The 13,061-nt window shown below is 35.8% G+C and overlaps 1 protein-coding gene across 1 annotated transcript in view; it reads left to right on the forward strand.

Annotated features, from left to right (window-relative positions):
- Positions 1-12,334, forward strand: part of LOC111611438 (otoferlin-like) — a 31,854-nt gene extending 19,520 nt beyond the window's left edge. The window contains exons 3-5 of the mRNA XM_023348236.1: positions 2,074-2,162; positions 9,035-9,134; positions 12,131-12,334. Of these exons, the coding sequence (XP_023204004.1) occupies positions 2,074-2,162; positions 9,035-9,134; positions 12,131-12,334 (393 nt within the window). The remainder of the gene's footprint in view (positions 1-2,073; positions 2,163-9,034; positions 9,135-12,130) is intronic.
- The last annotated feature ends 727 nt before the right edge of the window (positions 12,335-13,061 follow it).

Raw genomic sequence — 13,061 nt, forward strand, 5'->3', positions numbered from 1 at the left:
TGATCAAAATCAAAACCTCACAGAATACTGGTCATTTCATTATCTGCAAATTGAAAGAGTCAATCACGACTGACAGGCAAGGTTGACAAGAAGAAGAACATTTATCAAAGAAGGAAAAGAGACCTATGGTAACTCTGGTGTCACTGAAAATATCCGCAACTAAGATGACAGGAAAACAATTAAGCATACTGTGAAGACACCACACCCACTATCAAAAATTTGTGTGACTGCTATGGTAGTGGGTTGTTGTTTTTTTTTTTCCATCAGGGACGGGGATCCTGTTCAGAGTTGATGGGATTATGGCAAGGATTGATTTTCCGCATACAGTCTATAAACTAAACTTTGGATGTTTTGCTGGTCATTCACATAAAATCATAATAATGCACATTAGTGTCTTTAGATTTAATGTGAAAAAGAGTATAAATTGCTCTGCAAGACACTGTAATAACCATCGAACACAACAAAAGACAAAGATCAAGAAAACTCCTAATTAAATTAGCATTCATACATAAATGTATAAACCTACATCAGTTTGCATTAGTGATCTAGACATTTGTGAAAAATGTACTTCTCATTTAATTAGGATCCCAGACATGGATGTGTTTGTCAAATGCATACTAATGTAATGCATCATTTAATCCTATTAGATCCATTTTATTGCCTCAGAACATTAAGACTGAAGTATTCAGAAACATACAATAGACAACAAACAGGACACTTCTGCCAACTCCTGTATCTTTGTATCGTTCTCATTAAATGCATGCGTTTAATGACAGCTCAATAAAATGCATGCATCTTGCTGTAATATGCTTATATGAAGAGCTGCAACATTTTCAGATTTTTTTGTCAGTGAGTCAAAAAACATCCTTCAGAGTAATATTTAGAATGTAATTAAAATAAGCAATCCTTTATCTTCTCTATCATCATAACTGGAATTTCACTCAAGAAAAGCTATCACTTACAGTACAGTTTCTTGTTTTATCTCAAGAAAAAAAAAACTATTATTGTTTCCAGTTAACGCATGGTTTAGAGTGATGAATAAAACATTCCAATATTTTCCAATATTTTGCTCCCTTCAGAACAACAGATCTGCCTTCGGCAGAAACATCTACACTCTCAAGGACTCTGTAGGGTAGACGATGTATGCTGACGCTAGGCCTTGAATCAGCTACTTAAATCCACTTCGGGGGGAATAATTTACAGTGATTTATCTTTTTGTCTGGCTAAACATCGCAGAAGAAAATTAAATCTTCTGTCATGTCTGTAATTATGAGGGTTCTTATTAGCAACACAGTGGATATATGAATAAATAGCACCAATGCTGTTATGTTTTAATGCTAAACTACAAGCCTTTTTTCACTAAATAGTGTTGTATGAGATATCAAATGTGTTAAAAGCTGATCATTTAAGCTAACTACACGGTGCCTGAGTATTTGACCAAGATTTGCTCTTATTGCATTAATGGAAAAGCTTAACACATGGATCTTCATTAAATGGGCTGAGAATGAAACAGGAAATGTTTTCTAAAGAAAATGGATAGAATTGCAGTTTACATGATTTTAAAGGAAACTGCTGTTCTGTTGATCTATTATTCAGGGCTTGTGTTCCCAGGAAAACTAAAATATTTAAAATCTGAACAAAAATGCAGAGTATGGCAGAAAAAAAACAGGTGTTTATGTGTCCATAAAAACTATTCATTTATTGACCAATTATCAGCTGCTCCATATGTCCGATAAATCAGTGGACCTGTTGTTGATTCCTCTGAATTTAAAGTGTTGCTGGACTTTTGACCTCATCAGATCTATCCACCCCTCCATGCACATTAGAAGTTGGTGAAGTTACTATTGTGAAGTAGCATTATTTAAGAACTTCTCTCTTGAATTTTGATATTGTCAGTGTCAACGTTATTGCCACCTACTGGGACAGGATAGGTGTTGCATTGCTTTTTAATTACATCTCAGTGTAAACAAAATAGTTTTACAGAAAACAAAGTATAGAATAGTTCTTTACTAAATTGTCTCATATTTTGTTGCTACACTTTTGTAACCCTTGATATTTTTTTTCCTCTACCAGACTTTTCGATGGCCCATTGCCAGCAGACTTGATCAAAATGAGATGTTGGAGATCCAAGTGTACAATTACAGCAAAGTCTTCACAAATAGGTGAGTTAAGACTCCTGCTCTGAATTCTTCTTTTTAAAAACTACTTTCAGTGCACAACATCTTTTAGTCTGAATGTACTACGTACAGCACAGCAATTTCATTTGTATCATCTTTTGGTGAATAATATCAGCATAGATGGTTGTTTAAAAAAAAAAATAAGAAAGTGAACACAGTGAAAGTCTGTTTCTATGCTAACATTATGGTTAAATAATATTAATAGTGAACGATCTTTAATGAAACCTCTTATTGGCAGATTGGTGAGTGAATGCTGTAAAGCTGTGGTACATTTTTAAAATCTAAGAGTTGCCAGAAACTGTTGGATTCAGAATGAGTTGTATCTCATCCAACAGCATTTCAGAGTAAATCCATTTGTGGTTTTGGGGCCTTGCTTGTCTTTTAGCGTCAGCCTGTGACCAACTCAGACTCACACATGGTGTGTGTCTCTGAAGTAAGGAGGAGAATGAGCTTGAATTCCCAGAGAGCTTGACTTAAATGGAGTAAATTGCCTGTGTAAAAACATTGTAAACCACTGAGCTGGACGTGAGTCACTTTCACATCAACAGAGCGCTTGAAGTAATGAAACTGCAATTCAACCTCTGTAATTGGCTCATTTGTCATGTCACACAGTCCAAACAGTCAGATCATGAAAAACACGATGTAATGTAGCAGAGTTTAATGCTTAAGTTCTTGACTAGATGACATATAAAAATGCAATACACTCTTCCTTTCTCCACACAGGCTTTTTTGAATACGCACAGCCACACATTTACCTTCTATTTGGCCCACATATGAATGTAAACACACTCTGTAAACAAGGAGCTATTAAAGGCAGGCCACAGGCTGCGTTTAATACAGAAATAATTAAATCTGCCTGGTACTCAGTGACACCAGTGGTTGGAATAATAAAAAATAATCTAAACTATTATTATTCCAATAATATAGAATCACATCATAACATAAATTATCATGTGTTTGCTTAATTAAAAACGTTAATATTTGCTGTGTGTTCTCTTATGCAGTCCACAATTTCTTGTCATCAGTTAGCATGATGAATGGCATTACAGTGGAGCCAAATAATTCCTTGTCTATTTCTGAGTTATTTGCAGATGCACAGTTTATGTTCAAAATAATAGCAATCATTCAGTACTAACCATATCAATCACCGTTTTAAATTTTAAAGATTTATAGATCTTGTGTAATTAGACCATTAATTGCAATGTGCATGTTTGAAATAATATCAGGTGTTGTTCAGTCAACAGAAATTTATTCTGTAAAAACAAAGGACAAAGGCAGGTTATGAAGCAGTCATTCCTGAAAATCTGGGTTTGGGCTGATGGAAAAGAAGAGAACGAAACAATATGCTACTTGGCTAAAGTTTTAAAATGAAAACCAAAATGCTGAATGATTTTTGTTTCTGGTTTGAATGTTTCTGTATTTAAACCAGAAACATTTAGCTCCAGCCGTTTAGGAGAACAACTAAAGCTGTAGGCAATCAAAGAAGGTTTACCTGTGAGTAATAAATGAAAGATACTTATGTGAAGCCCAGTTAAAGGAAAAAAAGCTGCCACAAAAACTCAATATGTGCTGAAGAGGTTATATTGGATGCCTTAAGGTGAGCTGGTGCAACATTTTATGGTCCTATTGGAGCAAAATTGTTGTTTTTGGGTCTAGGAGCCAAAAATAATTTAAAATGTACACCAATTTATGGCCTTCCACGGATCACGGATCAGCCTGAATACATTTACTTCACAAAATGGCTAGATTGGAAGGCTTCCTGCCAGGTTTTTCCATCTCCTTTACAAATGTAGAGGCACCTTGTCTCCTAAACACTGAAAGCAGGTTCATTTCCTGTGTTTGAAATAGGTCCAGTCAGGTTTCACACTGAGTTAATTGACGCTTTTTATAAACAGTCAAGGGGCCAGACTGGAGAAAGATTGCATGGCCTTGTCGTCATTCAAACTTTATTCGCTTGTCACTCTGTACATCTGTTAGTGCTAACGTCTTGGGACTTTATTTGCGTAACCTTACAGTCAGATGGTGACTCACTACTTATCCAAGCACAGAGATGACTGAGATCTAAAAGGGTGGTGACAGGTGTAGACAGAAGTTGTATCAGTTTTAAACAGTTCTGACATCGAGATTTCTGTAGTGCTATTGTGAGGGCAAGTCAAGCAGTCTCAAACAGGAATACTGTTTCATAACTCAACATAATCAGGTAAATAGCTCTGGAAATCTCATAGTTTGAAAAGTAACTCTACTGATACTGTGACAAAGCTGGTATTCGGGTGAAAATTGAATTTGGCATTATGAAGTAAGGTAGTGTAAGCAATTTACAATGGATCTTTCAAGGTGTCAGTGTTGGTATGTCAAGTACTTTGTTTTATTCTTTTTCTTACTCACCAGTCTCCCAACAAATTGTGGAGTTAGTTTCTTATCAATTTAAAGCAACAATATTAGGCCCCTGCTGATATTTTCTTCGGACTTTTTTTTAAAAATAAGATCTGCATTTATAATTTATAGCTAAATATCTTCAGAAGTTTACAACAAATCACCAACCAATTAAGAAGACTTGGTGTCAGACAGGACAGATTGTAACTACAGAATTTCCTTGTTATTTATTTACTCCAGAAAATGGCCTTACTAAATCTGTTTCTTTATTTTATTTTTTTCTCCAGTTTTACTTTTAACAGTTTTATTTTTGTAAATTCAACTATTTCCAGTTTAGCTAATATTCATTAGCCCAAAAGTTGTTTAATTATAGAGTGAATGAGAAGTAATCAAACAAATCAATAGACAAAAAAAATCCACAATGTGAAAATAGAGTTTGTCAAAAAAAAAAAATGTCTGTGAGCACTTTGGTAATATTTATAGTTACAGTAACCTTTGCACAGGGAAGTTAGTAAATAATTCAGAGTGAAGAATAGTTTCTGTTGTTCTCACACCTGCTCCATTGTCCACGGGCTACATGACGAAAATGATGACCAACCTACTTCATCTCTTTAAGTACCAACACACTGTGAGGCCAGCATGTTACACTCTCTGACAATAAGGCTGATCACATTACCATAAGACAAAGGTGGCGGTGATGCATGAGGGTCACCGTATGCCATCGGCATATACAACATGTTTAATTAGCAGTTTTCTCCCCTGCCTGATAGATATACTTTCATAAAAGGCTATTGGGGGTGTGTGTGTGGTGGGGTGTGTGTGCGGGGGTGTGTGCGTGTGGCCTCCATTGTAATATCAATTTTTCTAACACATACTACATAGTGGGGACAAAGTGTTCTTTATGGGGCCCAAATCCCAGGCCCCTTAAGGAATACCATCTCCCTTACACCTGGATACTACAGACGCCTGGTAATGAGCCATTAATTTGATTTAGGTGTGTTGGAGAGGGGACAAATCTAAAGGCTGAAGGATAGTTGCTCTTAAGGACAGGATTTGGGCACCCCTGATTTACATGAAAGCATATTATTGTTAAAAAAATAAGTGTTGAAAATGGCCCATTCAAAGTCCAACTGAAAATTTGTGGCAAGATTTGACTGTTAGTTTGCTTTTTATAGAGAAAACGTCATATTGTAAATCTAGACACTGTAATTGTCTTATTCTTTTGTAACAGCACAAAGTATCTCCAGATATGATGATGTGTTGCGAAGAATTGTGGTTTTCAGAACAATCCTTTATCATAATTCATTCTGAGATTATTTTAATTGTAAATGACTTCTTTATAATTAATGTTAAAATATACTGGAATAGGGAATTTTATCTACAATTTGCATTCACTGTTACATCGTAGCGTCTATAGCTTGACTACACTAACAGGCATCATAGCTGAAACATCTTTGATGTCCGTATGTTAAGCAGCTTTTGAAAGCGCCCATGCTCTAGTTCTGTAGTTCCTTTATTTCTATTAAAAAGAATCTGAGTGAAAGAAATCTGGGTCATACTGTGTTTGTGTGTGATTCTTTCTGAATCTCTCCTGTGATGGTACTTGGCTGTTGTGAAGTTGGAGCACTCTGCCCACAGGCTTCTCTGCAGTAAAAACACCTAAAATGAGCCGAATTGGAAAACATGTTTTTGGGAGCTCACCCATTAAAAACAGCTTAACTGCATTTTGTCGTCAGTGTTGTCCATCTGGAACGAAGAGACATACTGTTTATCTGCAAATGTTGCCAGGCGATAGATGCTTGTCCTTGAACACCATGTATACGTTGTGATTATTATTTATTTGCTTTTTGTATACATAAATCTCAAATATCTTCTCACTTAAGCATTTCTTATCATGATCCTTTGCTTGGTCATGCCATGCTTTGCTAAAAAAAAAAAAAAAATACCCGAGACTCACAAAGAAAGAAAATACAAAATAAAAGGAAGGTGAGGTTTGAATTATGGAGCAGAGGAAAGTAAATTGTTGGTCAATAATGAATGGCACCCTTTGAAATGGTAAAAAGTGAGGCAGAACATGATAGGCCCCGCTCAATTCAATTATTCACCACCTGTACACTTGTCACAATGGTTAAAAGGAAACGACAGAACAGGCCTGAATGTATTGATCAGCCCTGTCTGATGAAGGAAGTAGTTGATTATAATGCAATGGGTTTGGACTTACTGTGACAGGATCAAAGTTGAACTTCAAGAATAAAGTTGTTTTTTTTTACACAAAGCTATTAGTGTCCTTTCCAACTTTAGTTTGCAAGTCTCTGAATATATTCACTGAGGAACCTGACAATAACTCACCTTCACAGCAAGAGCATCTGCCTACGCCTGAGGGGAATCACTTACAAGAAAACTTATTCTCAAAGTAAAGTGAAGTTCAAGAATACATTATTGGGTTTGGAACTGCTGCTAACTCAAGTATAGCCTCACTTCTTAATGTAAAAGCAATTCATAGCCACTGACTTCAAAGAAAACAAAGTGCTGGTAACGACAGCAGGCACAAAGAGGGATTAAAGCTGGGAGAAGACTGGAATAATAACTGCCTTATTTACTCTCTGATAACATGCTGCCCTGCCTTTGTTGTGTTAGTCTTTGCTCATAAATTTAATTAGAAAGTATTTGGTGTTTTCATGTTCAACTACAAGTGTTGTAGTGTACCCTTATTTTACTTTTCACCTGGCTGTCAGCTTTTATTGTCCTATTGGAGAAACACAGCAATATGCGTGTGTATGTTTGGCTTCTGCATGAATACCCCTGTTTAACAAATTTAGATTTCCCTGCCTGCTAAACACCTGTGAAATTTCCTTGTAATGGTACTTTTGTTGAATCATTTGAATATATGATATGAAAAGTATAATAGCTTTTTTTCTGTTTCTAATCTTATCTAAGATTAGACGTAAACAAAGGTTCAGTTGGAAATGACATATGGTTGTGGCTTTACTCTACATATCTGACTTATTGCTCTGCAAACAATGCTCTGTTTTGAAGGAAACTCTTTAAATTATTCACCAGCTCTAATTGGCTGCTTGAATGGGACCTGGGACAGAGTTTCTCCCCATTGTTATATTTTGTGAGGGGTCCTTGGGCAGCAGTGACCTCCATTCAATCGTATTTTATCCCATTCTTTTGTATTTATTTGTGTTTTTGAGGAAAGTTTAAAGAGGGGAACAGAATCGAACACAATGTCAAAATCCCAACAACCCCGAAGGACTGGAGACACCCACAGTTTAGATCCTGCTGTATCCCTGGATTAGAAGAAAATTGAAGAAGTTCAGCAGGCAATATGTGATTACAATAAAGAGTTGTTTGTTTTTATTTCTATATATTTCTTTTTTCAGGAGATCAGCTTTATGTTACAGGCCTGGTTTGAATGGTGTTTTTTTGCTTTTATTGATACACAGCTGAATGAAGTGACCAAGTAGCAGCCGATAAAGAGAAAATCTAAATTGGAGATTCAGTACTTTCTTTACCATCTCTAATATTGCTAGACTAATCATCCTGAGAAAACAGAATACCTTTTTCTTTTCAAGTTTCTTGTGATGTCACCACCTACACATTGATGTCAAAATTTGTTTTCTTTGTTTTGCTAAGAGAAAACTAAGCTTATGATTGTTATCTTTTATATCCTGAAAGAAGCTTTTACCAATATTTATTTGTTGATATAAATATAGGTTCAGATGTGTTGCCATATCCAAACCATGTGTATTAATATTAGAGTTATGGTTTTATAATGTTTTTAATATAATTTATCACATGATCCACCTATTTATGTTGTATTTAGTAGTGGAAGACTATGAATAATTTCTGTACATTTAAAGTACAGAAATTAAGAACAATCATTTAAATCAGGGAAAGGCATCAAATTCTCTTTTTTTGCAACATTTTAACTGGGTCTTCACTCAGAAGTGAGCAAAATCCATACTTGGAAAGAAATTTAATACAACTTCCTCTTTTATAATTCTTAAATTGTATAAATTTAGCATCATAACTTACTGCCAAATGAATGAAACATGCCAGTGAAACAGAATCTTTACCTCTGGGGGTTTAGGTGATGTTTGAGCTTTTTTTTTTTCATATTGTTTTTAAAGTGTGAGATTCTGTGTGTGAGGGGTTGACAGTGTGGCACTTTCTCAGTATGTTTCATCTCACCAAAGCAGCTTCTGTTCATGACACATTCACCTCCGCACTGTGAGGAAGGAAACACACTGGAGAGCAGATGCCTCTGGTCAGCAAGCAGGAAATACAATTAGCCATTTTTTTATTACTGTAAGTGAAAAGGCAGAAGTGATGTTGCAAAGACTCACTGAGGCTACATGGTTGAACAAATGTGCAGGAGAGTAGACCAAATGTTAAAAAAAATACAAAATAAATAAATAAAGCGTTGTCTTATTTTACTGTAGTTGTTTTAAATTGTGTGCCTTTCTCGTTTGCTGCAGACTTGTTGGGACATTCTGCATGGTGCTTCAGAAAGTGGCTGAAGAGGGACATCTAGAGCTGACAGATACCCTCATTGATGACAACAACATGTCGATAAAGGTAAGATCTTCCTTTTGGGTTGTTAACAGTTTTTGTTAATGTAGTGCATTTGCTCTTTGCAGCCAAAAACGTTCTATTCAATGCAGCTTGTTAACTGTGCATTTGAATTGTTCTTTTAACAGTGTGACTGATTATGTAACTTATAACTGCAATTAATCAAAAACAATACTGCACATGTATGTATTGCAGATTTTCTCTGATTCACATTGGGTGAATGTTGTAGACACAGACTACAGCGTGAAAACAAGGTGCTGAACAAATTGAAATCAACATCTTAAAGCTGCTTTCGGCACTGACATCTGCATTGTGGTGGAACATTTTAATGTCATGAAACAAAGACTGACTATTAAAATTAGTTTGTTTGGAGTTGGTTTTCAAACTTCACACCATAACTACTGCCAAGCACGATGATGGTAGCAGCATTATGCTGTGGGGTGTTTGGCTACAATATTTTGGTGCGTGACATAGGATTTCTATTGAAATATGTTTAGAAAACTGAAAGGAAAACTTAAAGGCAAGTTAGTGGATATGGCTTATATTCAAGTGTGCTCAATAGTCTGTAAAATATAATAAATGTGATTAAATATCACAGACATTAAGTCAATGAATTTGGTGACTTCTAAAGTCTTTTGGTTGCTGTGGTGGAAAATTATCACAAGTTAACATCTGCTGACCATGTTATACTAAATGCTTGTGAACTTTCACCAGAAGAAACTATTTGGGTTACATGTACAAGGTTGGGAGTTGTTTGCTACAGCTGCATCAGAACCAGACTGTCTCGCCTCTTGTTTTGGATCCCTTATCCTTGGTATAAAACTCAAGTGTTATCTCTGCCTGGCAGAGCTTTTCACCCACAACTGTTTCATTATTGATTGTCCTACAAACTCTCTGTATTGTGCGCAACATATGAATAGACCTAATTGAGTGATTTCACCTGTGCTTGGAAAATATATTTTTTCCACAACAGTTGCCCTGAATTAAATTTAGGGTTATATTTCACAAATATGCAGTACTTTGTGTTGATCTATCACATAAAATCTAAAGAAAATAGATTGAGGGTTGTGGTTATAACATAATAAAAAGTTTAAGGGCTACAAATACTTTTTCAAAACATGACGAGGTTCGAAGGGGACATTTTCAATTGCTCCTTAAATTATTAATTTAAGGGCGACTTCAAGGTCACAACATTTTCTTATTGGGTATTCTTTATTCTTTTTATCAATAAGTATATTTATTGAAGAATCCAAAAAGGAAAACCTTGTGTGAAATATAAAAGAGAAATGAAACTTGCTTTGGACGTTCAGTTCTAGAAGAAGACATAATAAACTTAATTTGCCAAAAGGGACCTCATCATTAAAGAGCTCTACATCAACAATAATCTTATATATGTATACTACAATCTGAAAGCAATATCAGCACATTTAGATGCTCAGCAGAAGTACTGATAATCTATTCGTTTTAAATTAAGCCCTGAGCAGCTTGGTGGAGAGAACTGTGTGATTGATAATGAAAATATAGTGTAGGAGTGTATTGGGTATGGGAGGAAGAGGACACCGTGATGGAATGCATTGAGTAAAACAAACACCATATAAAATTTGAAACCACTGCAGGGCCGTGTTGGTGGGTTGGAGAGTGCTGGTGTGTTTTTTCTTAGATGATGTAACACTGCATGAGAGCACTCCTTGGTGTGCATGCAAGCTCATATTCACACCCATGCAGTGTGTTCATGAGGAGTTCTGTGAACACACACACGCACACCCCCGCATACACACTGGGAGGAGAATTTCACTGCTTAGCATCCCTGTAGCAAGAGAGCGGTAAAACTAAACCTGACATTACCTGGGAGCACTACTATTGTTGTTGCCATAGCAACAAATCTAACTCCTGGTGGACCACACAGATTGCCTGGTGAAGATGTTGTAAGGAAAAGACCGTGAAGCAGAGAAGGGTAGCGGAAAGGGAGGGAGTTTCTCGTATATTTTCCCCTCATCTGTCTTTGTCAGTGGAATAAATTGGACGCTCTGTAATAAAGTTTAGGTCATTGTCAGGAGGATAGTATTTGTCCAAACATGTCTCCCAAGAAGATGCCAAAGACAAACTGCCGGGTCAGCCATGCTTCTGACCTGAAAATGTCAGTCAGAATTTTTGCAGCACACAAGGAGCCAAAGTGATTTATTGTCATGCCAAGTTGGATGCCAATGTTGAGACCACATTGATGCACCAATAAATAGAAAAATCCTTCTTGAGAATACAGTATTATTACCCAGTTTTAATATTCTTCACAGAATGAGTCTGAAATGTAAAAGTTAAGTATTTGCTGTCACGTTAGCATCTGTGAAGCAAAACTCTGTTAAAGTCACTTTAAAGGGAGTGAATATTTATGCAATCACTTACTGTACGTTAAATGTCTTTTAATTGTCAAAATTTTGTAGAAACCAGTTTTCACATTGATATTAAAGGGAATTTTTGCACAAAAACCCAATTTTGTTGACCACGAGAGATTTGCAAAAACAGAAAAAGAGTGTAACATCCAAGAGTGTCAATACTTTTTGTAGACACATTTATGTGAATATACTGTAGCTAAATGCTTTAAATGATAAGAACTATCTATTTTGTAAAATATAAGACCTACAAAATATGTGAATAAAATTCATGTAATAAAAAGTTTCCTCAGGCGATAACAGGTGATACTGGGCCACGCCAAACAAAATAAGGACAAAGAAATATCAAGCAGGGAAACATTGGTTTTCCTGAATCCAAACTAATCCTAAAACCAACAAATGATTTGTAGCAGGCTAGAAGTTGTTTTATTCAGGAGGCACAGCTTTGGCCGATCAGTCTTCTTTTTTATGTCTGCTTAGCAAATCAATTCTAAAAAGACATCACCTTAGAGCTCACTTATAAAAGTGAGAACACATGTAGCACATGCCAATTTTGAAGCTAAGCACTCTATCATAATTTGGCCCCAATGTTTTAATGTCTTCCTTCCTTTTCAGACCAGTGTCACCATAGATATCAGATACCAGCCGATGGATGGCACAGGGGGGATGTGGAGCGATGGAGAGTTCCTGGATGTTCCTGATGACCGTGATGGGATGTTTGCTTTTGAAACAGACAGTTTGCTTTCAGGACAGAGCCACGGATCAGGGACATCTCCTGGACGGTCATTACAGGGGTCCATACCAACCTTCAGAAAGTAAGTTAAACAGTTTCCTGAATAGCAGCCGACTTACTTAAAAAATGAGGGGTTAAAGTTGGTAATAGCTGTTCCGGCTACACAACAATTTGATTTATTATTGTAATAACATTAGTTATTGAGGATCTTGGTAAGTATGTTCAAATGTTGCTACAGCAATCAACCAGGAAGTTAATGTTTGGATGCAAATCAGTCTTTTAAATTCAAAATAATCCTAAAGATATCATAAAAGTAGTAACAAAGTGGATTAAGGACAAAACACTCAATGTTTTTAGTATGGTCATCAAAAAGTCCTGGTCTCAGTCCAACTCGAAATTTCTGAAGATCACTGAATTTGTGACCCAAGTCACACATTTTATTATTCAGGGATTTAGCAAATAGAAAATACATTGGTAATCAGACCTAATACAAGGGAACATTTTTGTGTTACTTAACATCAGTCACTGAGAAAATGTTTTTATTTCTTCATCATATACAGCATCAGTAAATCTAGAATTCAAAGAGTGGCAGAATGACTTCAAAATTAAATGGTGTTTTTAAGAAGAAAGTTTTTTAATGTCTTTTCTTGGCATTTTAATGATGCAAAACAAAAAGAAAGAAGCATGATAAATATGTGAAAACATTTCGTAACTGTTTTGTTCAAGTCAGAATGTTTTTCATTCTACTTTTTCTAATAAGAGACAAGTAAGACAAGCATGTATAAGGTTGCAAAACTATTGTTTAAAAACTGC

The sequence above is a fragment of the Xiphophorus maculatus genome, chromosome 15, assembly GCF_002775205.1.
Source record: "Xiphophorus maculatus strain JP 163 A chromosome 15, X_maculatus-5.0-male, whole genome shotgun sequence".
In the NCBI taxonomy this organism is placed as follows: Eukaryota; Metazoa; Chordata; class Actinopteri; order Cyprinodontiformes; family Poeciliidae; genus Xiphophorus; species Xiphophorus maculatus.